General features: G+C 35.5%; 1 protein-coding gene and 1 non-coding gene across 2 annotated transcripts in view; one reads left to right on the forward strand and one right to left on the reverse strand.

Moving 5' to 3' along the window:
• Positions 1-366: 366 nt before the first annotated feature.
• The window catches only part of VPS35 (VPS35 retromer complex component), a 28,770-nt gene continuing 4,126 nt past the window's right edge, over positions 367-25,010 (reverse strand). The window contains exons 2-17 of the mRNA XM_058706214.1: positions 22,857-22,955; positions 21,525-21,621; positions 20,327-20,450; positions 18,893-19,075; positions 17,037-17,250; positions 15,775-15,858; positions 15,263-15,372; positions 11,432-11,528; positions 11,185-11,333; positions 9,238-9,445; positions 8,328-8,483; positions 5,588-5,710; positions 3,554-3,733; positions 2,800-3,039; positions 1,553-1,696; positions 367-905 (exon numbers count right to left, since the gene is read on the reverse strand). Coding sequence (XP_058562197.1) covers positions 726-905; positions 1,553-1,696; positions 2,800-3,039; positions 3,554-3,733; positions 5,588-5,710; positions 8,328-8,483; positions 9,238-9,445; positions 11,185-11,333; positions 11,432-11,528; positions 15,263-15,372; positions 15,775-15,858; positions 17,037-17,250; positions 18,893-19,075; positions 20,327-20,450; positions 21,525-21,621; positions 22,857-22,955 — 2,388 coding nt within the window. The 3' untranslated portion in view covers positions 367-725. The remainder of the gene's footprint in view (positions 906-1,552; positions 1,697-2,799; positions 3,040-3,553; positions 3,734-5,587; positions 5,711-8,327; positions 8,484-9,237; positions 9,446-11,184; positions 11,334-11,431; positions 11,529-15,262; positions 15,373-15,774; positions 15,859-17,036; positions 17,251-18,892; positions 19,076-20,326; positions 20,451-21,524; positions 21,622-22,856; positions 22,956-25,010) is intronic.
• TRNAK-CUU (transfer RNA lysine (anticodon CUU)) lies at positions 18,095-18,167 on the forward strand. Its single transcript has one exon. It is a non-coding gene; the product is annotated as a tRNA-Lys (tRNA).

The following is a 25,010-nucleotide window of genomic DNA, read 5'->3' on the forward strand; positions in this document are numbered from 1 at the left end:
TACATAAATTATACTGATCACGAATTTTCTATTTTATGCTATTTAGAACAAAATTATTTTGATAAATATGCCCAGAGTAAAACATAGGTTCTTAATGAATGACGGAGTCCAAATATGCAAAATATAGCTTTTGGTTTTGACCATGGTGCTTTAAAATTCTCAAACATGCATTAATATATTCTAGTTTTAGGGAAAATATTACACATGGCCTTATCTTGCATTTAGGGAAAAACCCAAGCTGAATTTCACATACAGTATCCCTTTCCCCTAAATTAATCTCAAATTGGACTAGAGAACAAAGAGACAGACACTTTCAGGTTAGTACTCCCAAGTAACGAAAGAAATTACGCAACCAACAAAACGAAATAAAGGAAGAAGGTCTTCATTAGTAGCTGAGATAAGTGGTGGTTTGCTGTTTTTTTTGTTGTTGGTGGGTTTTGTTTTTTTGTTTTGTTTTGTTTTGTTTACAGATCACAGGAGTTTTAAATAGCAGATCAATCATGCTACCTGGGGTGATCAGACAGATTGAGCACTTATGAAGTGAATAGTTTTATTAAGGTCCTGAAGGTGAGTGTCCGGAGGTGCTGGGTAAAACACATCACAGGTAAGAAACGGGAAACCTACCTCAGCATTTCTGAAAGGCACAATCTATGGAGGGGAAACCTAGTATAATAAAACCCTTACTGGATGTACATGGAAAGAAGTATGGTGAGCCAGTTTCCTTTTTAAAGGATGAGACCTTCATAAATTGGCCCCTCAGATTCTGGTGACTCCCGCCTCAAACGCAAATGCTCCAGTGTGTTATGAAAATGTTTGTTAATCTGCTCTGTTTCTTCACTGGACTCAAGATTTGGGAGGTCTTCTCGTATCTTTTGGATAAGCTGGTTCAAAACCTGAATTGTGACCTACAAAAGAACACGCGCAGTTTCATAACCAAGCATGTACAATAAAAAAGAAAAGATAATTCAATAAAAACGTTTTAAAGATTGTCTTACACCAATCACCAGAGTAATCAATCATAAAAAAAGACATATGAAAACATGATCCCTGCTTTGAGCAACAACTATTGGCAATTCACCAAAACAACCAACAAAACAAAATGAAAAAAAATCAATAAAAATTAGAGCATCACAAACCAATAAAAGAATAGCAAAATTTTACTTAACCTACAAATCTTCAACACTGTACTGCTAAAAGGATAATTCATTTAGGAATTATTCTAAACTTGTATGTGATGACCAATCAGTATGCTATATTTGTAAATTATTTTGTGTTTTTCAAACAGACAGGGACTATTTTTTTTATAAAATATTCATAAGAGAAGAGATGAGGATTTCTTGTACATGATGAGTCCTTCTGTTAGAGAGATGCATCTATAGACAGAAAAGGATACTAGAGAATAAAAGAGACTACTAGGTGAATTCTCTAAACTCTGACCCTCTTAAACAAAAAAAAAGTTATCAAGATCATAAACTTTAATATGTATCAGATCTCTGAAGAGCAGGAAGGGAAGTATTAATTCACTAACAATATTTTATTATAGTTTACTTACCGCATCATTTTCCTTTTCATAAAAATAGATATATCTGTTCAGAATTTCTATAAAAAGTTGCACTTGTAAAGAGGGGTCCATGCACTGATTTGCTATTTTCAGAGCTTTCTTTAAGCATTCCATTACCCTCTTGCCTCCATGAAGCTAGAATAAAAGTGAGGGGATTGGGGGTAAGGGGAGAGTATTAAAGAGATTAATGAATCACAAATGTCCCATTTCACACAAAGAAATCAACAGAACCCTACCCTACACTGGCTCTTTTTTAAGGTACACAACAAATTTAAAACCTCTTCATTTTTTTTTAAAGACACAGCTATATTTTAAAACATGTATTTGTTTTACATATTCACTTTTTTAAAGAGTATCCATTTCTTTAAATGTTTATTTAATTTGAAAGAGAAAATAAAGGAGAGAGAGAATCCCAAGCAGGCTTCACACTGTCAGTGCAAAGCTTGAAGTGGGGCTCAAACTCACAATGAGACCATGACCTGAGCCATAATCAACAGTGGGATGCTTAACCAACTGAGTCACCCAAATGTCCCTGTTTTACATATTTGTATCTTAAATGTTTTATATTTATTATGTATATCTTTCTTTTTTTTTTTAGAGAAAATGTGAGCAGGAGAGAGGCAGATAATTTTCTTTTTTAATGTTTATTTTTGAGAGAGAGAGAGAGAGAGAGAGAGAGAGACTACGAGCAGGGGAGGGGCAGACAGAGGGGGACACAAAATCTGAAGCAGGCTCCAGGCTCTGAGCTGTCAGCACAGAGCCCAACGTGGGGCTCAAACTCACGAATTGCAGAGATCATGACCTGAGCTGAAGTCGGACGCTTAGCCAATTGAGCCACCCAGGCGCCCCAGCAGAGAGAATCTTAAGCAGACTCCATGCCCCATGTGGAGCCTGACATAGGGCTTGATCTCACAACCATGAGATCATGACCTGAGATGAAATCAGGAGTAGGACACTTAACCAACTGAGCCACCCAGGCATCCCTGTTATGTATACTTTTTAAAGGTAGTAGTATATACTTGCTGTGTTACAATATCCTTAAAGTGGGGCTTCACCACAGTATGTAACTCTGTACAGTATACTTTACCATCCATTTCATTTATTTTAATAAACAAAGCAATTTTCTTTGTCAGGTTTCCAAGCACTCCAAATGCTTCACTTCCAGCACACAAGGACCTGGCAGCTACTTCCAGCAAACAATCCCCTCTTCTATGACCAGGAATGACCTCTCTCCTTACCTCTTCCCCATTTTTGTCTGTGTTTCTGCCAGACCAGAAGAGATGTGCACAGGTGCTCACAGCTCGGCCCTGATCTGGTTTCTTCAGAAGTTTGGATGCAGCAAGTGCACACTGAGTCCTCAAAGGTTCATGATTCTCTTCACTGAAGCACTTCATCCTCTCAAAAGTACCAATGATCAAGGTGATGGCAGCAAGCTGTGCTTTGGAATCACTGATTTCATCTTCATACAGAGAAAATGCCTGGTGAACAAGAAGCAGAAGAGACCTTTACTACTATCTACTCAAGCATTTTCTAAAGTACTTCCCACCAAACCCCCATCGTGTGAGACACTCTGTAGTGTGAGACACTCTGTAGCCCCTTCAGATCACAAGATGCTTACCCCTCCCTTGGAGAAGCACAAGACACAGCTGATATGGAAAGATACTTACAACTTCCAACAAAGAAACTTGTTTTAACTACTGTTTAACCCAGAGTTCCCAAGCTGAATAAAGGTACTTTTTACCCCATGAAACACTTTTACCTAGGCTTACCTAGAAATCTTAAATCTCATTAGCACCCAGTAACTGATCCATTTTCCTGTTCCAAATCAATCAATATGACTACAGTATTAAGGAGTTCCAAGATGGTGGGAAAGGGATAGTTACAAATTCAGTTAAGAGACAATCCATGTGCACTAACCGCCATAACTACAGACAGGTGGCTGAACACAGCAAAACTGTAACATTAAACACAGAAAGGAAAACAGACCATCACCTGGGACATAAATTCATATGCTACTGTTTCGTGATTTTCAAAACCAATTTCTCCAGCAGCTAGAGCCCCTTGAAGAAAAAGTCTTAAGGGTAATTCTGCCAGCTCTGCTTTGATCAAAGCACTGATAGTCTGGTGAGCAAATGAAAAAATCTTCTGGCATTTTTTTTCCCATTTGTCATCCTAAAAGGAAAAAAAAAAAAAAGTTTAAATTACCTTACTTTCAAGATTAACTTGCTCAAGAATATTCATTTTATGTGAAACGTCTTTAGAACAGGGAAAGCAGGAAAGCTGAGCTCAAGGTTCTCCTGGTATCCTTCTTCTGTTTCATTTATAAAGCACACAAATGAATCAAGCACAATGTCTTCTCAAAACATCAATTTGTAGTTACTGACTTGACCATTTTTGTATATTTGGCATTTGTTTTTTCTCATCAGAAAATCAACACATACCCCAATTGGACAGAATTAAGAAAATAAACCAAAGAATTTTAAAAATTGAAATCATCCCTAAATCTACCATCCCGCAATAATCACTAATAACATTCTGATGTTAAGGTCTTCTTTTTTGTCTATGCAAATCATAACTAACTAGGATCTCTGTTCTGGTTTTGTTTTCTACTTTAACTCACCAGAAGAGTTAAACTGGGTTCGTGCTGCATGTACTTGCACCCTTCACTTATTTTGTCATAACTTTTCCTCATGATACTAAGTTACTGGAAATCATTTTAATGACTAGAAAATATTTCACAAACTGGATGTAGGATAACTTACTTAACTACTCCCTTTGGAAATAATCTGCAATATGACAATGAATGCTCTGTATACATAAAGATTTATTGAATCCTTAATTATTTCCTTAGTATAAATTCTTAGAAGTGGACTTTATTAGCTCTTTTAAGGCTCTACTTAAATAATGCCAGAGTTTTCTAGAAAGACTGTACTATCTCACATACCCACCATTACTAGGTGAGAATTATCATCACACCATTGGCACTGCTGAACCTTATTTTTCTTTCCTTTTTACCAGTTTAATTTCTAAAACAGAGGTTCATTGTTGTAATTACTAGTGAGGTTAGATATTTTATCCATGTTTAACCATCAAAATTTCTTATTAAAGCAATCAATTCTTTTCATTTTTAAAATCAGATAATAGTCAAGGATTAAATGCAATAATCCAAGTATATACACAGTCCTCGGCATAGTATACGGCATGCAGTAAATGCTGGCTGCTATTTCCATTGTTACTTTCGCTAAAATCTATACATAGAATGCTGGAAAAGGGTCTAAATGAGTGGCTGGCATGATAAAAACTGGCCAAAAGCTGCTATGTCATGCTGGCATATCTACTAAATAAATCTGCTTCTCCACTATTAGAAAAGTAAGTTTACTGAGGCTTACTCCTTAACACTAACTGACTGTCCAACTATCAGGTATGCTATATTTAAGTATTTTCTATAAAACTGTATTATCGAAGACTTAAGTCATGATTCTACTTAAGGAATAAGTGCGTAAAAAAATGTACACAATTCATAAAATAATTCAATTTTAGGCTTTTGGAGAGAGGTTATTATGCAATGTCAGGCCCTTTCATTAGGCAAAGCTACCTTGAATCAGACCTTACCTGTTATGTACTTGCAACCTCTACATGAGATTACTGTATCACTTTAGAATTGGTAAAGACTCTAAGAAAGTAAAATCATTCCTAAACTAAAGCACTCTGAGCCAATTCTCTAATAAACTTATCAATGTCTCACAAGTAATCTTTAAACACAGGAAAAACTCCTAGCATAAATTTATACTGTTTTAATCTTTCATTTCTAAGTGTTTTTATGTGATCCCTCAGCTACTATGCAATCTACCAACACCACTGTTAGGAACACTTAATACAGGATGCATAATGAATTGACTTATTGAAACTGGAATTTTATTATACCATTGTCTATCTTTGTATATGTCTCAATTTCTATAATAAATAACCCATACAGATGAAGAAAAAAAGAAAAAAAAGTAATGACATACTTAAAAGTCAACCCACCACTTTAGAATTCTCTTTGTAGCGAAACGCCAGCTGGTAAGCTGCAAATACCAAAGGTGGCAGTGTGAAGCGAATCCGTTGATTTCCACCAGCTCCAAAATGTTTTCGTGCCGTGTTTAAAATCTGACCCCCCCCAAAAAAAACAAAACCCAAAACATTAATCTTTCCTGAACTATGATTAATCATTTATAAAATTAAATGAGGGCTCTAATCATTGTCATTGCTACCATTTTTGACTGTATCTAATATGCAGCAGGCTTTACAGTAGATGCTTTTACATTTCTTATCTCGCTGGGTCAATACAATCAACATCGCAACCAAGACAGATAGTAACCCCATTTCACAAATGAAGAAACCCGAGGTTCAAAGGTAATCTGCCCAAGGTTATACAAGTAGAGACAATGACAGATGTACACATATTTTCATATACATATGTACATAGTATACTGTGTTTATAAAGACGGCAGGCTCTGGGGGAACCTGGGTGGCTCAGTCGATTAAGGGTCCAACTCTTGACTTCGGCTCAGGTCATAATCTCACAGTTCATGGGTTCAAGCCCCACATAGGGCTCTGCGCTGACAGTGGAGAGCCTGCTTGGGATTCTCTCCACCACCACAACCCCCCCAACACTCCTCCCCCGCTGGCGCACGCACTCTGCCTCTCTCTTTCAAGATAAATAAATAAACTAAAAAAATAAATAAGACTAAAATTAGGGGCACCTGGGTGGCTCAGTCGGTTAAGTGTCCAATTTCAGCTCAGTCATGTATTCACTGCTCACGGCTCAGAGCCTAGAACCTGTTTTAGATTCTGTGTCTCCCTCTCTCTCTGTCCCTCCTCTGCTCCTGCTCTCTCTTTCTCTCTCTCTCTCAAAAATAAACATTAAAAAAATTTTTTTTAATAAATAGATAATTAAAAAATAAATTAAAAAATATAAAAAGACTGCAGGCTCTGAACACAGACTTACCTTTAAAAGTAGTTTCTAGGGGTACCTGGGTGGCTCAGTCAGTTAAGCATCTGACTTCAGCTCAGGTCACGATCTTGCAGTTCGTGGGTCCGAGCCCCACATCAGGCTCTGTACTGAGAGCTCAGAGCCTGGAACCTGCTTCGGGTTCTGTGTCTCCTCTCTCTCTGCCCCTCCCTTGCTTATACTCTGCCCCTCTCTCTCTCAAAAATAAACATTAAAAAAAAATTTTAATAAAAAATAAAAAAATAAAAGTAGTTTCTAACACTTACTATCTGAGTGACCCTGAGTAAAGTATTTACCTTCTCTTAGCTATAAAAGTTTCATTTGAAAAATGGGGTAGTATATTTCTCCTAGGGTTGTTGGGAAGATCAAGTAATACATGTGAAGTGTTACCAGTTCCTGACACAAGGCAAGTGCTTAGAAAATGTTGGCTATTAGTAGGATGCAAAAACAGTTATATGCACATTGCTGGTATGTCATACCTCCTAATTCAGAAAAAAAAAATACCATTAAAGTCAAAAGAAATGACAATATACTTTAAAAAGAGCCATTGTGAAACATCAGGTTTTTCAGAAAAAACACAAATATTCATGAAATATTTTTTAATATGTGTGACACACTGTGTGACATATTCAGATTCTGTATTCACAAAATATCCTCTGATATAATAGACAGATAAGAGAATGCATTCCCCCTTGGGGAAGTCAGAGCTAATAATCCTTGTCTTAATTCTCAGTACATAGGCAAAATCAATTGGCTAGATGTGGAAGGCATACTTCCTACCACTACATTTGGTATGCAACAAAAAGTGAAAACCAACGTAGCATAAGGGGATCACTTAAAATATTTGAACAATCAGCCAGTCATCGTACACAGATCACACACAGTGCACAGAATGTGACACTGGAGTGCCCAGAATGTTTATCAGTAAGCCAAGTCAAAGACTATCATCTTGCCAATAGAAACCAGCTTCTTTTTCACACTGCTTATGAAGGAGTACAAGAGTGTCAACTATAACAAAAGAAATCAATAGAAGGAGAAAGTCAGGACTCAACCTCAAATAAAAATATTCCTCATTTTAGCAGTCTAGCTATAGAGTTTCATGTATCTAACAACAGTTAAACTACACCTTGCCCAAACAATAATTAAACAGCCATCTGTGCTACCTTTCATTAAAACAAATCATCTGGGATCAGTCACCAATATTCTTACTCAGGCAACATGTTATTCATTTCACAAAGATTTACTGAGGACTAATAATAAACAAAGGGAGAACCTCAACTGATTGTTCTTTACCAAGAAAAAGAGGTTAAGAAAAAAGACAATTTCAATTCTAAAGTGTTTTCATAAATTTTCAATGTGGCAAACACATACAACTTATATTTTCAAACCTTCAAAACATAAATACAACTGAATATGAGGACTGCTGTTTATACTTTAAATTTTATTATAATAAACAGTGGACAATTCTAAAAACAGCACAGTTGAAAAAGAAAATGAACATGGAATGAGTACTGAACACCCAACTAAAGGAGGATGGGCTTTCTGCAATTCTTAAGAAGTCTTCAATGAAACTAGAGCAACCAACTTATTCCCAATAAGCTCACAATTATGCATTTATATATAAAGTGAAAGTCCATGGATGTCACTTAATCTTATTCGGTTGCAATTTTTTTTAAACTTTCTAAGGCCACAGCTGCATCAGACCATTCAAGTCACATCTACATGTGATTTCACTAGGAGCTGATGAAGCTGTATAACTGAGTTAACTCATACCAAGTACTGCTGGTCAGGGTCCTCAGACCGTAGAAGATGAATGAATCTGCCCACAAGGCTCTGCTCATCAGCAAAGTCTTCTGGATCAGGGTCTTCTATGGGCTGATCTGGCTGATCCTGAATCAATGTGGATACCAAATTCATTATGGAATCCACCTATAACACAAGAGACACAGAAACCCATTGAAGTGAAACTATCAGCATATAAAATCACTGTCAAAAGTGTTTCTAGTTGTATAAAGTTATCAAATAGTATTAACAATATAATTCCTTTTGTTATAAGAAAGTTTACATATGTTGATACAGATATAGACAAGAGTCTGGAAGAGATGCACCAAATTTTTTTTGGCATTTTATTTTTTTAATAATTTATTTTTTAATTTACATCCAAGTTAGTTAGCATATAGTGTAACAATTATTTCAGGAGTAGATTCCTTAATGCCCCTTACCCATTTAGCCCATCCCCCTCCCACAACCCCTCCAGCAACCCTCTGTTTGTTCTCCATACTTAAGGGTCTGTTATGTTTTGTCCCCCTCTGTGTTTTTATATTATTTTTGCTTCCCTTCCCTTATGTTCACCTGTTCTGTGTCTTAAAGTCCTCATATGAGTGAAATCATATGATATTTGTCTTTCTCTGACTAATTTCACTTAGCATAATACCGTTTAGTTCCATCTAAGAGATGCACCAAATATTAATTAACAGTATTATTCTCTTACTGGTGAGATTACAGTTACTTTCTTCTTTATACATATATATATTTTTTTCTAATTTCTGATTTATATAATGAGTAGCTAATTATAACCTTTTTTAGTATTACTCTCTCCTCCCATTTCATGTGTCTTTCTCAAGATCTAAAATCCTAACTACATTGTCTGTTTTCCTAATATAGCATGTTGGTATTCTCTTACCTGGTCTTGAGAGACAATTTCTGTGTTATAATCCAGAACATTACTAAGCACGTAACAACTCATGCTCTTTCTGGACTCATAGTCAAAATACTCAAAAAGTGGGTGAAAATGTTTTAATTTCAAGACTGTTAAAATATTGTTGTAAGTGTCAACAGGTATCTTCAAAAGTCTGGTGAGCTCCTTTGAAACTGCACTACTGGTAGCAATACTACAAAAAGAAAAACAACAGCCCTTTAATGAATAAAATTAGCTTTCTATATATACAAATAACTCATTGCATAAAAATTTTTCATTTATACATTAAAGGAAATAGGTCAAGTGAATCATGCCATCTCAAAATACTCCAATGACCTTCTTCAAGAAGATACAGATGTCTATCTAAACACAAACACGTATTCACCTCTTAATTTTCCATTAATACAAATAAGATGTAACACTCTCCAACTCATCAACCAGGTTGTACAGCTTGAGGTAAAATAACTATCTAGAATTTGACATTTCTAAGAAAAGTATTTTAAGTGGTAGTTAAGTTCCTGGGTAGCCAATAAATACTGTATATTCATGATGAAAATCAGTAGTAAGAAAAATCCATGCAAAACTAGCACTTCTACAAAACAGTTTCTTCTGCATCAGATGTTGGTGATTAAGGAAAAGCAGGCTAAATTCAAGGTAGTAGCTCATAGCAGCATTCTGTTGAGATGAGGCATATCCGGGCATTTATAAGACCTTTAGAGGTTGGGATTTCTAATTCCTTATTTTGTCTAATTTTACTTTAAAACTTACTTGGTGGGGGAATGTAGATACATAATTTAATTTTCTCTCATATTTAACATTCAAGATCTGGAATGTTTTTCAGTTCACAAAAAAATGGAAATAACCAAAAAAAGGGGGGTGGAGTGCCAAATAAAAGGAGGTAAAAGGAAAATGAGAAATCTTCCTGATGTAGCTAAACCACCAGAAAGGAGATGGAAAGGAAAAAGATGGTATGAAGTAAAATTATGAATAATTTTATTATTAAAAATATACTTTTTAATTATTAAAAAATAATTGACCCCATGTTCAGATGCGATGCAGGATGGGACAGTAGGAGGACTGCTGGTGAAAAGGTAAAGGGACCAGAACTGCCCACGGTGGCCACTAGAGGATGCCACAGACTAGGACAGCATAGTTGAGGAAGCTCCCAAGTAGGCAACAAAATCAACTTTCCTTGATGGTATCAAAATCAAAGCTCAAAATAGAAAAATATTTCAAACCAATTTAATTTTCACACCTTAAATATATATATGTTTCTAATTTTTCAAAACTTATTCACCTGCAGGAAATCACTTCTTATGGAAACACTGCTTAACATAAACAGTTGACCCATGAACCACACAGATTGGAATTGTGCAGGCCCACTTATACATGATGTTTTTCTACAAATACAGTACAGTACTATGAAATGTTATTTTCTCTTCCTGTAATATTCTTATCATTTTCTCTTCTCTGGCTTACTTGATTGTAAGAATACAGTATATAATACATAGAACGTAGAAAATATGTGTTCATAGCTGTTTTTTGTTGTTAAGGCTTCTGGTCAACAGTAGGCTACCAGTAGTTAAGTTCTGGGGGAGTAAAAAGTTCTAAGCAATTTTTCAATTGTACACAAGGTCAGTGCTCCTAATCCCAACATTGTTCAAAGATGAACTGTTAATTTTCTTACCAGTTTGAAAACTCATTCAGATTCTGAAATGGAAAGACTGCTTATACTCCATGAGTGCCACTACTTTATCAATGTACATAATCAAGGAATTGGTTGGCACTTTCTGCCCTGATTAACACCAAGCAAGTCAATCTAACAAACGCTTCAGACAAATGCTAACATTTCCAAAAGCAATTAAGAATAACAAATCTGGGATTAAAAAAGTGTTTTATGAGGGTTTTTACAAAAATGTAACTTTGACTTACTGTTCAAGGTTGAGCTTATTAAATATCTCCACTGTAGTTTCTAGAACTTTATCAACATAGTCCACACGATCAGGGTAACACTTCATAGCAAGATTAATGAGAGAGACTTGTAAAGACACAACGTCCTCAGAAGGCATGTCTTGTCTAGACTGAAATGTTTAGAAAACCACAGAATTTAAACAATCACAAAAGGATATACCAGCTGAGAAGTTTCCAAGTTTTGGGAATTTAGAAAAGCCATTCAAACCTGTATTACTGTAGCCACCTGCTGTGAAAATATGTCAAAAAGTTTAATATCTGCTGGGATTCCAGGTCCATCTTCACGGTGAGCAAATAAAGCTAATCTGAAAAAGAAAACAATCTTTATTTTAACAAATACAGGGATTTGAATGGTGGGATCATGGGTGACATTTTATTCTTTATACCTTACTGTATTTTATACAAGGTATTTCTCCTAGAACATTAAAAAAGATTTTAAAAAAGAACGTGGAATTGAGCCATTCCCTCCATTCATTTTTTAATTAAGTTTTTATTCTAATTCTAGTATAACAGCATTATATCAGTTTCAGTGTACAGTATAGTGATTAAATTATTCCATACATCACCCCATCCTCATGACGAGTACCCTCCTTAATCCCCATCACCTATTTCACCTATTCCCTACCCCCCACCTCCTCTCTGGTAACCACCAGTTTATTCTTTACAGTTAAGAATCTGTTTCTTGGGATATGTCTTTTCTTTCCTTTGCTCATTTATTTTGTTTCTTAAATTCTACATGAGTGAAATCATATGGTATTTGTCTTTCTCTGACTTATTTCAGTTAGCATAACACTCTCTAGCAAATACATTGTCATTGCAAATGGCAAGATTTCATTCTTTTTTTATGACTAAACATATGTATATATGTAACGCATCTTCTTTATCCATTCATCTATCCATGGGCATGGGCACTTGGGCTGCTTACATAATTTGGCTATTGCAAATAATGCGCTAAACACAGGGGTGTATGTATCCCTTTGAATTAGTGTTTTTGTATTTTTGGGGTAGATACGCAGTAGTGCGATTATTGGATTGTAGGGCAGATTTGTTTTTAAGTTTTTGAGGAACCTCCATACTGTCTTTCACAGTAGCTATTCCAGTCTGACTTCCAATCAACAGTGCAAGAGGGTTCTTTTCTCTCCATATCCTCACCAACACTATTGTCTCTTAGATTTTTGATTTTAGCCATTCTGAGAGGTGTGAGGTATCATCTCATTGTAGTTTTGATTTGTATTTCCCTGATGATGCGTGATATTGAGCACCTTTTCACATGCCTGTCGGCCATCTGTAGGTGAAGACATTTGGAGAAATGTCTGTTCATGTCTTTGGCCCATTTTTTTAATTGGATTGTTTTTTGGGTGTTGAGTTGTATCAGTTCTTTATATATTTTGGAAACTAACCCTTTATTGGATACGTCATCTGCAAATACCTTTTCCCATTCAGTAGGCTACCTTTTAGTTTTGTTAACTGTTTCCTTCACTATGAAGAAACTTTTTTTTTTTTAATTTATTTATTTTGAGAAAAAGAGTAAGCAAGCAGAGAAGGGACAAAGAAAGAGGGAGAGAGAATACCAAGCAGGCTCTGCACTAGCACCAAGCCTGACATGGGGCTCAATCCTATGAACTTTGAGATCATGACATGAGCTGAAATCAAGAGTCAGACGAGTAACCAACTGAGCCATCCAGGTGCCCCAGAAACTTTTTATTTTGATATAGTCCCAATAGTTTATTTTTGCTTTTATTTCCCTTGCCTCAGGAGACATATCTAAAAAAAATGTTCCTATGAAACAGAGAAATTATTGCCTGTACACTCTCGTAGGATTTTTATGGCTTCCAGTCTCACATTTAGGTCTTTAATGCATTTTGAGTTTATTTTTGTGTAGTAAGAAAGTGGTCAATTCATTTTTAACTGAACAGTTTTGTCAATGATGTCTCATTTCACTGAATTCTTACTATATATACATATTTTATACTATACATAGATCTTCAATAGGCCAATTTTGCCATATGCTTTGAAGTCTAATCAAATAGATATGGATAAAAATGTAAAGTGACAAATGCATTCAACAACCATGATTTTATTTATTTTTGGGACAGAGAGAGACAGAGCATGAACGGGGAAGGAGCAGAGAGAGAGGGAGACACAGAATCGGAAACAGGCTCCAGGCTCCGAGCCATCAACCCAGAGCCTGACGCGGGGCTCGAACTCACGGACCGCGAGATCGTGACCTGGTTGAAGTCGGACGCTTAACCGACTGCGCCACCCAGGCGCCCCGAACAACCATGATTTTAAAGAGCAATCTTTAAAAGATAAATTCCATGGGAATGCAAGCTGGTGCAGCCACTCTGGAAAACAGTATGAAGGTTCCTCAAAAAACTAAAAATAGAGCTACCCTACAACCCAGCAATTGCACTACTAGGCATTTATCCAAGGGATCAGGTACGCTGTTTCAAAGGGACACATGCATCCCCATGTTTATAGCAGCACTATCAAAATTGACAAAGTATGGAAAAGAGCCCAAATGTCCATCGATGAATGAATGGATAAAGAAGATGTGGTATATATATACAATGGAGTATTACTCGGCAATCAAAAAGAATGAAATCTTGCCATTTGCAAGTATGTGGATGGAACTGGAGGTTATTATGCTAAGTGAAATTGGTCAGTCAGAGAAAGACAAAAATCATGACTTCACTCATATGAAGACTTTAAGAGACAAAACAGATGAACATAAGGGAAAGGAAACAAAAATAATATAAAAACAGGGAGAGGGACAAAACAGAAGAGACTCATAAATATGGAGAACAAACTGAGGGTTACTGGAGGGCTTGTGGGAGGCGGGAGGGGCAAAATGGGTAAGAGGCACTAAGGAATCTACTCCTGAAATCATTGTTGCACTGTATGCTAACTAATTTGGATGTTAATTTTAAAAAATAAAAAATAAAATAAAATAAAAGATAAATTCCATTATCAGCTTCCCTTAAGAGTATGCCCAATTTGCATGTAATTCCTGCTGCCCAGGTTTGAAGAGATAATTTGGAGAATTTGCTATATAAATTCTCAGACTTTAATAACTTAGGTATTTAAAATATAACAAAAGGTATTTGCAGAAATAAATCTTCACTTGGGTTTCTGGTTTCATTATGTCATTGATGTGTAAGCTCACAAGCAGGACACCTATTATATCCTGGCACTCAGCATAGTTGCCAAGCAGGCACTCATTAAAACCATTATCAAAGGCAAAGTTTTATACTTTCACCCAAGACCACTGGCTAAAGAAGTAAAATTTAAACCTAAAAGGAATTTACTAAACATATTTAATATTTCAAAATTCTTCTTTAAAAAAATGTGATAGAGTGATTTACCTAAACATTCTTAATCATCTCTATTTAATGAATACTTGATAAAAAAAAAAAAGACTCCCAAATCAAATCAGCTCCCACTAAAAGGTAACTTTCATTATTGTAAAAAACAAATTTTGTTCTTTGGATTTGTAAGATTTAAGTAATGAATCTGTATAACATTGCCAATTTAAATGCCAATTAAATGTCTAGATTAAGAGTATTCATGGGGCACCTGGGTGACTCAGTCAGTTGAGCATCCAACTTCGGCTCAGGTCATGATCTCACGGCTCATGAGTTCGAGCCCCACATTGGGCTCTGTGCTGACAGAGGCAGCTTCAGGCAGCTGAGAGCCTGAAGCCTGCTTTGGATTCTGTGTCTCACTCTCTCTCTGCCTGCCCCTCCCGTGCTTGCACACATGCTCTCTCTCCCAAAACAAATAAACATTAAAAATTTTTTTTTAAAACAAAACAAAAGAACAAGAGTATTCATTATCTCCATGCCTGCTGCTAAGCCTCTTCTCATGCCTAAGCTAGGCAAGCACCTAGTAGGTACTCATACTTACAGAACTAAATGTTCATAATGTAATTACATTAAAATCATTAATAAAGATGTAACAGAAATAGTAATTCACAGAAATGTTTTAAGTTCATTAGTTCCAAGTCAAAACACTGCCCTGCAGTGTTGGAAATGCTTACCTATCAATTAAAGCAATGATTATGTTTTTCACATTTACATTTTGGTGTAACTCAGCACAGGCCCGGAGAAAAGGATTCAAAGTTTGAAGGTGGAATTCATCAGGGAAAACCTGAAAATCAAATAATAATTGAGTGATACAAGTAAAAGTATTTCACATTATATTCTGGATTTACGGCAAAGGTCATATTTGTGGAAACAATCATTTAATCTTACACAACTAAATTCAAATACATTACTTTTGAGCCTCTTTAAACATAAGGCCAGACAGAAATATTCCAATAACCAAAGTACATCTACAATTAAACTAAAACAAATGAGAACTAGAAAACATGAAAACTACTCTTTCCTACATTTTGGGGAGAAAAAACACATCAATACAAAGATGAAGTTATCATTAAGAGAAAATCCTTTACTGAGGCCAGCTGATATTCTATCAAGATTTTTTTCAAAACAATGAAAATTAATGAAAGACAAAATGAGTCCTTTTAAAAAGTGAAATGTTCTCACTTACCTGAATAATACACTCCATGAGATATTCTTGAGCCAAAGCATCCCTACAATTCACAACTTGTTCCAATATCCCAGTCAAAACAATCTAAAAGAGTTAAAAAAAAATTATTTTTAAATCCTAAACCACTCCTCTAATAACATAAACTATTAATTTGAAAATCTTACTTTAGATTTTTCTTACCCCTATTTCATTTTTAAACTTTAACATTTACAGAAGAATTTTTAAGTAAAAATTTAAGTAAAAAATTCTGGGCTTCTATTTAGAAAGTCATTTAGGATGAAGTTCATTTTATCAATTTTTTTTTATAATTTGTGCCTTTTGTGCCCTAAGAAATCTTTGTCTAATTCAATATTATAAAGATTTCCTTTGTGTTTTCTTCTAAAAGTTTTATAGGTGCCTGAGTGCTCAGTCGGTTAAGTGTTCGACTTTGGCTCAGGTTATGATCTGGCGGTTTGTGAGTTTGAGCCCCATGTTGGACTCTGAGCTGACAGCTCAGAGCCTGGAGCCTGCTTCTATGTTTCTGCTGTCTCTGCCCCTCCCCCCCTCTCTCACATGCTCCCTCTCAAAAATAAACATTAAAAAAAAAACCTTAAAAGTTTTATGGTTTTAGGTTTTATATTTACACCCCTGATCCATTTTTGACTTTTTCTACATGGTATGAGAATGGGTCACAGTTCAAGGGTTTTGTTTGCACACAGATGTCCAATTGTTCCAGAACCATTTGAAAAGGTTACCATTACACTTTTATCAAAAGTAATTTATCATATATGACTGGGCCCATTCTGGATTCTCTTTTCCAGGGCTCAGCAAATCTAGCTCAATTATCTGTTTTTGTACATTACTTCTATATTGTCCGTGGTTGTTTTTCACTATACCTGCAGAGTTTAGTGTTGTAGACAACATGGCTTGTAAAATAAAAAAATATATTACTATTTTTCCTTTCTAGAAAAAGCTTGTCAATCTCTGCTTTATTCCTCCCACTGATTTATGTGTTTATCCCTTCCACCAATATCACATTATCTTACTGTAGTTTTAGAGTAAATCTACAGTAATATGTAGTTAATCTCAATTTCAGAAAAATTAGTATCTTAATATTGAGTCTTCCAATCCACAAACACAAACTGAAAATCAATTTACTTAAATCTTCTTTAGTTTTAAAATGGTTTTCAATGTAGTATTATTTAATAAAAATATTTGTAAAAATTAGACCTCAATTTATACCTCATGATGTAAGAAAAAGTGACAAGTAAAAGGATATAAACCTGTTTGTAACGTTCCACATTTACACCTTCCAACTGACTGAGGCGCACCAAATTTGTTCCCACTAAAATTCTGAGTTCTTGTCTTTCTCGTTCTCTTTTTTCCCTATCTCGGCTATGTCCCTGATGTTGCATTCGCACCCAGAGCTTGTTCATCTCTGCAAAGTTGAGTAGTACAAAATCCATGGAATCACTGATATCACCAGTTGTTTCTTCACTGCAAAGAGACAGTTGAAAAATTCTTTATATACACTATTTATGCCATAGGACCAGCTTTACTGTTATCCCTCTCCTTTGTGCATTTCCTTATTGCATTAATACGTCAATGTTTTCTATTAGAAACTTTAACTTCATTGGCTTAGTGTTCACTTTCAAGGAAAACAGACTCAAGAGAAAAAAAATACCAGGGAGAGAACATAGTACAAGTACAAAGGGACAAAAAACTTTCCCCCACTCTCTATCCGGGGCCAACCTGTTCTTACAGCAACTCCATTAATTCAAAAAGCCTAAAAAACTTGATACTAATAACATACTAACTACATCATTTTATCGAACTTTTTATGGTTCCAATTGGAATATAAGCTTTGAGAGGGAAGAGACTATGTTATTTCCTGCTTATTTTTCATCTTCTAGGATAGGAAACATAGTTTTCAAAATTTTTTAACAACTGCCTAATTAAATGCTCAAAACTGGGGTGCCTGGGTGGCTCAATCACTTAAGCGTCCGACTCTTGACTATGGCTGAGATCATGATCTCACAGTTCATGAGTTCAAGCCCTACATTGATTCTCTTGGGATTCTCTCACTCAAAAAATACATAAATACACTTTAAAAAAATAAAAAATAAATGCTCAAAAGTGACAGTCAAATCATAATAAAACAAATAACCTCACCATCTCCTCAGCACTGTTAAGTTTTTATCTCCTCTATACTGTTTAACTTTGTCACATGCATGGTAAATTTTTATTATATTCTTTCTCCCTTAAAAAGGAACTGATGTAGATATACTAAAAACTATCGAATTGTGCACCTTAGAAATAAATGAATAAATAAATAAGGGGTGCCTGGCTGGCTCAGTTGGTAGAGCATGTGACTCTTGATCTCAGGGTCACGGGTTCAAGCCCCATGTTGGGTGTAGAGATTACCTAAAAAATAATAATAATAAAAAATAATAAAAATGAATAAATGAATAAATAAAATTAAACAAAAAGATATTAAGTTCCTCAATCTACAGAATCTTCACATAAATAGTTCATCTAGTTGGTTGAAGACCACAGCTGGCTGACTATCTACACTTGTAGAATAAAAGTGCAATGGATGTGGGTACTAGAATACTGGTCACACAAGAGATGGGGCTATCACTGAAAGGCTTTTGTTTTTTCAGTTTTGGAGTTAATATGTAATTTGTGTACACAGATAACTTAAGTCTCTTATATCCAAGTTATCCAGTCCATAAATTATAAAACTGATAAGATACTCAAGAAACAATATGAAAATTAGCCTCACTTGTGGAAAAAGTTCATCATACCTCATGAATTCATCATAAATGTAATTTAAAAGGTCACAGTTTCAAAGAATACTTAACATAATGGAAAAATGCTCTCAATTGTGTTAAATGAAAAAAGCAGGTTCTAATAATCCACAGACATAAATTTCATAATAGTACATTTTACATCACACCACACATGCTCAAGAGTTCTGTATCACAGGGGAAATACATACATGAAATGCTACAAGTCGCTAGTTGGGTGTGGGGAGGAGAATTACTGAGATTTATTTTCTTCCAAACACTTTTCTATACTTCTTGCATATTCTACAACAAAAAAATCTTAAACTAAATCAAGAAAGAAAATCACTTACTCTGTTGGCTCTCCCTCATCAGGTAAGATATTTCTGGTACACTGAAGAAGATAGTTCCGAAGAAATAAACCTCTCAAGGGATGTTGCACACCACGACACATTTCTACCAAATCTTTCAAAATATCTTTCCTGGACTGAGGAAACGATTTGACGTATACAACTCCAACTGTGATCAATAGATAACTAGGGGAATTATGAGAAAATATTTGATTAAAAATAAAATATTCAAAAATAAATAAGTAAAATATTCAAGTCAAGAATTTGATTATGTCCAAACATACTGACTACAAACCTATTAAGCAAGACAGGAACCATGTTTTTCTTCTGCACAATGAAAAAATATCTAATTTATAATATAACCACAGTGCCTGAGTGGGTCAGTCAGTTAAACATCTGACTTCAGCTCAGGTCATGATCTCGTGGTTTGTGGGTTCAAGCCCCACATCGGACTTTCTGCTGTCAGCACAGAGCCCACTTCAGATCCTCTGTCTCCCTCTCTCTACCCCTTCCCCGCTCACTTGAATGCTCTGTCTCAAAAATAAACTTAAAAAGAGAGAACTTATAAAGAGAGAAAACCACTCATTGACCCTCTCCCCAACTTACATATATATTTACATACAGGTTATGTATATTTACATACATATACAAATATATATATATACACACATGAGTATCATAATCACCTTTACACATTAGGAAGAGAATAAACATCATTAATTTTTCTAGTAGTCACGACATTAAACAAAACAGTAAGTCCACTTTTCTATTTCAAAAATTCCTCAACTATCTATATAAAAAGTAAAATTAATCATACCCTAAAACCTTAAAAGAAAACACAGAGTATTGGGGTGCCTGGGTATCTCAGTTGCTTAAGTGTCCAACTTTGACTCAGGTCATGATCTCACAGTTCGTGAGTTCGAGCCCTACATCAGGCTCTGCACTGACAGATCAGAGCCTGCTTCAGATTCTGTCTCCCTCTCTCTCTGCCCTTGCCCACATCTGTGTGTGTGCATGTGTGTGCGCTCTCTCTCTCAAAAACAAATATTAAAAAAATAAAAGTGGGGGGACACCTGGGTGGCTCAGTCGGGTAAGCATCCGACTTCAGCTAAGGTCATGATCTTGCAGTCTGTGAGTTCGAGCCCCGCGTCAGGCTCTGTGCTGACAGCTCAGAGCCTGGAGCCTGCATCGGATTCTGTGTCTCCCTCCCTCTCTGCACATCCCCAACTCGTATTCTGTAATTCTGTACTTAAAAATAAGTAAAAACATTAAAAAAAAAAAGAAAAAAGAAAACCTAGACTTTCTACCAAAATGTTAATCTCAATTTGTTAAGAAATTAAGTAACCTTAAAAATGATTTTTAAAAATCAAAATTTAAAGGCTATAACATAAAGTGGAAAATGCAGTTATAAAAGCCCTCAAATTCTCAATTACTTACAGTCTTGGGATAATGTTTCCAGCATACTGTACAAGTTCATAGAGATCTGCCACTTTTCTTCCTTTAGCAAATTCATCTGTCAGGTAGACCTCCAAATAGTGTAGTTCATCAGAAATAGCCATATCTTTTCATTACGATTAAGGACTCAAATAAAGCTAAGCCAGCCTAAGCAATACAACACTTGATCTTAGCCAAAAGGCCGAGAAGCAATGCCAGCCTAAGCAATACAATGAACTTGTTGGAGTCATTAAACTACTGGGCAGATATTTTAAACATTAGTCCTTCAAAAAAGTATGTGTTTAAGTGAAGACGATTTCAGTGGGTTTTCCTTATTTTAAAATAAAGGTTTTATGGGGTGCCTGGGTGGCTCAGTTGGTTAAGCATCCAACTTTAGCTCAGGTCATGACCTCACAGTTCATGAGTTCGAGCCCACATCAGGCTCTGTGCTAAGAGCTCAGAGCCTGTGTCTCCCTTTCTCTCTGTCCCTCCCCTGCTCGTGCTCCGTCTCTCCCTTTCTCAAAACTAAATACACATTTAAAAAAATTTTTTAATAAAGTTTCTGTTTACTTATGTGGAATTTAAGAAACAAATGAACAAAGAGAAAAAAAAGAGAGACAAACCAATAAAGAGACCCTTAACTATAGAGAACAAACTGATGGTTACCAGAGGGGACAGGAGTTGGAGGATGGGTGAAACAGGTGATGAGGATTAAGGAGGGCACTTGTCACAATGAGCACCAGGTGATTAAAAACTTAAAAAATAAATGGAATAAAATGATAAAGAAAAAAATAAAATAAGGGTTTTTAAAGATAGTCTGGTAAAGCAAAGGAGTATAAACAAGGATTGCCTAACATACTACTAGAGGGTTTTAAAATGGCAAATCATTGAATTCATTTCCACTTCAGAATACTGCATAACAAAATCTAAGCATTAAAGAACCAACTGCCTAATAGCTTCAATATCCTTCATGAAGGGACTGGAAACTGCAACAACCTATTTAAAGAAGCTAAGGCATAGAAAAAGGGTTTCTGATATTCAGTTTTTCTTTTTCTCACAAAATTTCCATGGAGTACTATTTGGTTAAGACAATGAAAAATAATGTAAAACCAGAAAAACATAATAAGGAACAAACAAAATATGGCCTTATCAAGAAAAAAAGTATGATGAAAATGTTCAATCTTCAACATTCAAAAGATACAAAGTTCATAGTAGCTCTTTGGTGATAACATAGAAGTCCGGAGTTCACCAAGCATATTAGAAGCATGTTTCAGAGCATCCATAAGCTTGTTTTTGTCCTACAGAAATACCAAGAGAACTGATGAGAAAGCTTTCATTTAACTTGGATTTGTTATACAGTATGTAGTACTTAAATTATTTTAATCACATGCAAATCAGGTTAGTTTCACTTTACATTCTCTCTACTGAAAGAAAAAGATTCATGGTTCATCAGGACTGCAAAGCTTATTAGCAAGTCATCTGTAACTAGGACTGCAAACTTCCTGGCATAACTCTAATCTTTTCAACCCCTAGTGACTATGAAACTAGCTCCATTAATTCACATTTCCTACAATCAAGAGGGCTGGCATACTAATTCTTTTAAAGCAAGATATTATCCTGATAATGGCTTTGCCACAAGTAAAGACTCTTCAGATATGTATGAAATGACTATCCTTTTCAGTATGTTTTCCTCCTCACAATGCCCATGTGTCCACTGAACACATAAATACAAAAAATGCCTGCAGATACAGAAAGCAATATTCAGACTCAGAAAAAACAGAAACAAGCAATACCAAGTTCCATACCCACCCGTCTTCTCCATTCCAACACACTTTTTTGTAAGAAAAAAATACAGTAGGTATAATTGGTTAAAATGGCATATTGCTAAGCTTTAGAAACTATAAGACACTTTACAAAGATAAGGTATTATCATCATCATCATCATCATCAGAGCAACTTATAACTTGAAGTACCGGCCTCTTTGGTTCCATTTCATAAATTTTAATGCAGAGAATCCATAGTTTCTATACAGATTACCTCCTACCCTATCTTTTAGAATATGAAAACACAGAAACTGGTGTAAGGATAATTTTCAAGTTGGTTGCTGCAAAAAATATGTATCTATTCAGGATAGAAACAAAAAGTCTTCAAGATAGAAAAAAAGCTGAGTAATCCAAACTGAAAACTTTTAAATATATTTGCTCAACAAATATTTATTAAGCACCCATTATATGTCAAGTACTCCTCAGATTTGAGATATAGAATCAATGAGGCTAGTAACTAAGGGCAGATATTGGTATGTAGATCAACACTATGTGTAAATAGATGATAGGGTTTCTTGTCCTCCTGGAGCTTACATTCTGGTAGAGAAGAGATAATCCCAAATCATAAATGCAAATGCAAGTAAACAGGGCTCTCTGTTGGAATTGCTCCACACAGTGCTTGAGGGACGTGGGATAAAGACAGAAGAAGTGATGCTATAGGACTTAAGAAAACCCAGGCTGAAATTCTGCTTTCATATTGACATTCTTACCAGGCATCTCTTCATCTGGAATGACTGGACCTTCACAGCCTGGATGGCTTCATCCAAGAGCTTTTCCTGCTCATCCTGAGGTGACTGCTGTGTTGTAGGCTGAAAAATAAAAAATATTTCCATTAATGTCCCATTAGCACTCTCCTCTAAAAAATCTGTTATTTCTGGGGTGCCTGGGTGGCTCAGTGGGTTAAGCATCCGACACTTGATTTCCACTCAGGTCATGATCTTGCAGTTCATGGGATCCAGCCCCAGATGGGTAGAGCCTGCACAGGATTCATATTCATTCTCTCTCTATCTCTCTCTCTCTCTCTCCCCCCCCCACCCGCCTTCCCCTCCTCCCCCCCCCCCACACCCATGTGCTTGCGCACTTCTCTCCCTCTCTCTAAATAAACTTTTAAAAATAAATAAAATTAAAATAAAAAAATAAAAATTTGTTATTTCCATAGCTCTAGCCATAGCCCTTTTCCAAAGCTTTCATATAAGCTCATTCCAGTTCTAGATCTCAAGCCCATTTATCTATTTTTGACAACTATTGAACCCAGTCATCTAAGTTAACAGCAAAATAATGCCAAAGGGGAACAGTAATGTATACAGAATTTCTTCTCTCAGAAACTGATTCAACATACTTGTTAGCAGGTTGGCCTCAAAAAACATGTGGTGTTAGTTTAAATCCAACCCGAACACAGCCATCCAATCAATCTAGTCTTCGTGACAGGTATAGTGTAACCCAAATCTCTAAAAGCCTCTTTTTTTCTCCATACTACTTTTCATCTACATTTTAGTCTATTCTTAGATCAAGAAGCCAGTTTATGGAACACTGACATTTTCAGGCAATATAGAACAAGGAACTAAAAAACTTAGAAATAAAATAACTGAAACTAATATTAGTGACTGATGTAGAAGGCCATAGGAGTACTCTCAAGTACCTACCTTACCATTTCAAATAGAAAAATCTATAGTTATAATGGACAAAATATTATGTACTCTTCAGTTTGTTACCAGCAAAACCTTATTTGCAAAATTAATTAGATTTACCTGTTAAGCAGAAATAACTACACCCTCCTTTATGCTATATAAACGTGTTTACACCTCTACACTCTATAAATGCACTGTACTGCAATTATAAATGATGATCATTTTTATATTAGGTTATGTGATATTCACAAATGTTCACTGTAGGAAAGAATGAGTTGGTTTTAGAATGTTCAGGTTATGTGTTTAATTAAAAAAATGACTAAAGAATCAATAGATGAATAGTTAAGTTCTGGTATACACATATACATAAACACATAAACTGGAATATTATTCAGTCACGAAAAGGAACAAAGTAGTGATATATGTGACACGAATGAAACTAAAAAACATCTTGCTAAGTGAAAGAAGCCAGACAAAAAAGAGACCACATATTGTATGAGTCCATTCATATAAAATATCCAGAATAGGCAAATCATCCATAGAAACGGAAAGTAGAGGGGCGCCTGGGAGGCTCAGTTGGTTAAGCTTCCGACTTTGGCTCAGGTCATTATCTCATGGTTTGTGAGTTCAAGCCCTGCGTAGGGCTCCCTGCACCACTTCCGAGCCTCTGTCTGCCTCCCTCTGCCCCTCTCCCACTCAGGCGCACACACATGCGCATCTGTGCTCTATTGGTAAAAAATAAACATTAAAAAAAAAAAAAGTACACTGGTGGTTACCAGAAGAGAGACTCATGGAATAACTGCTTAATGAGTATAGCGTTTCCTTTGGGAGTGATAAAAATGTTTTGGAACTGGACAGAAATAGTTGCACAATACTGCGAATGTACTAAATGTCACTAACTTGTTCACTTTAAAATGGCTAATCTTATGTTATATAAATTTCACCTTAATAAAAAAAATAACCAAAGATAAAATCCCTCTTACACAATAAGATGGAAAGGAAGGCAGCAAAGACTTACACATAAACGTGAAAGTTTAATCTGGTCTGTTCCAATATCTGACAATCAAAACAACAATGAATTTGAGAGTAACAAAAACCACGTAAAACCCATTTCTGAATTATAATCACTTATAAAAGTGGAAAGTTTTCTCTTGGTCTAATTTTGTAAAGAGGGGAAAGCTAATAACAAGAAATGCTAAGCGTTTCTATCTTTTTCCCATGGCAAACTCTAGTATC

Source organism: Neofelis nebulosa, chromosome 17, assembly GCF_028018385.1.
Source record: "Neofelis nebulosa isolate mNeoNeb1 chromosome 17, mNeoNeb1.pri, whole genome shotgun sequence".
Classification (NCBI taxonomy): Eukaryota; Metazoa; Chordata; class Mammalia; order Carnivora; family Felidae; genus Neofelis; species Neofelis nebulosa.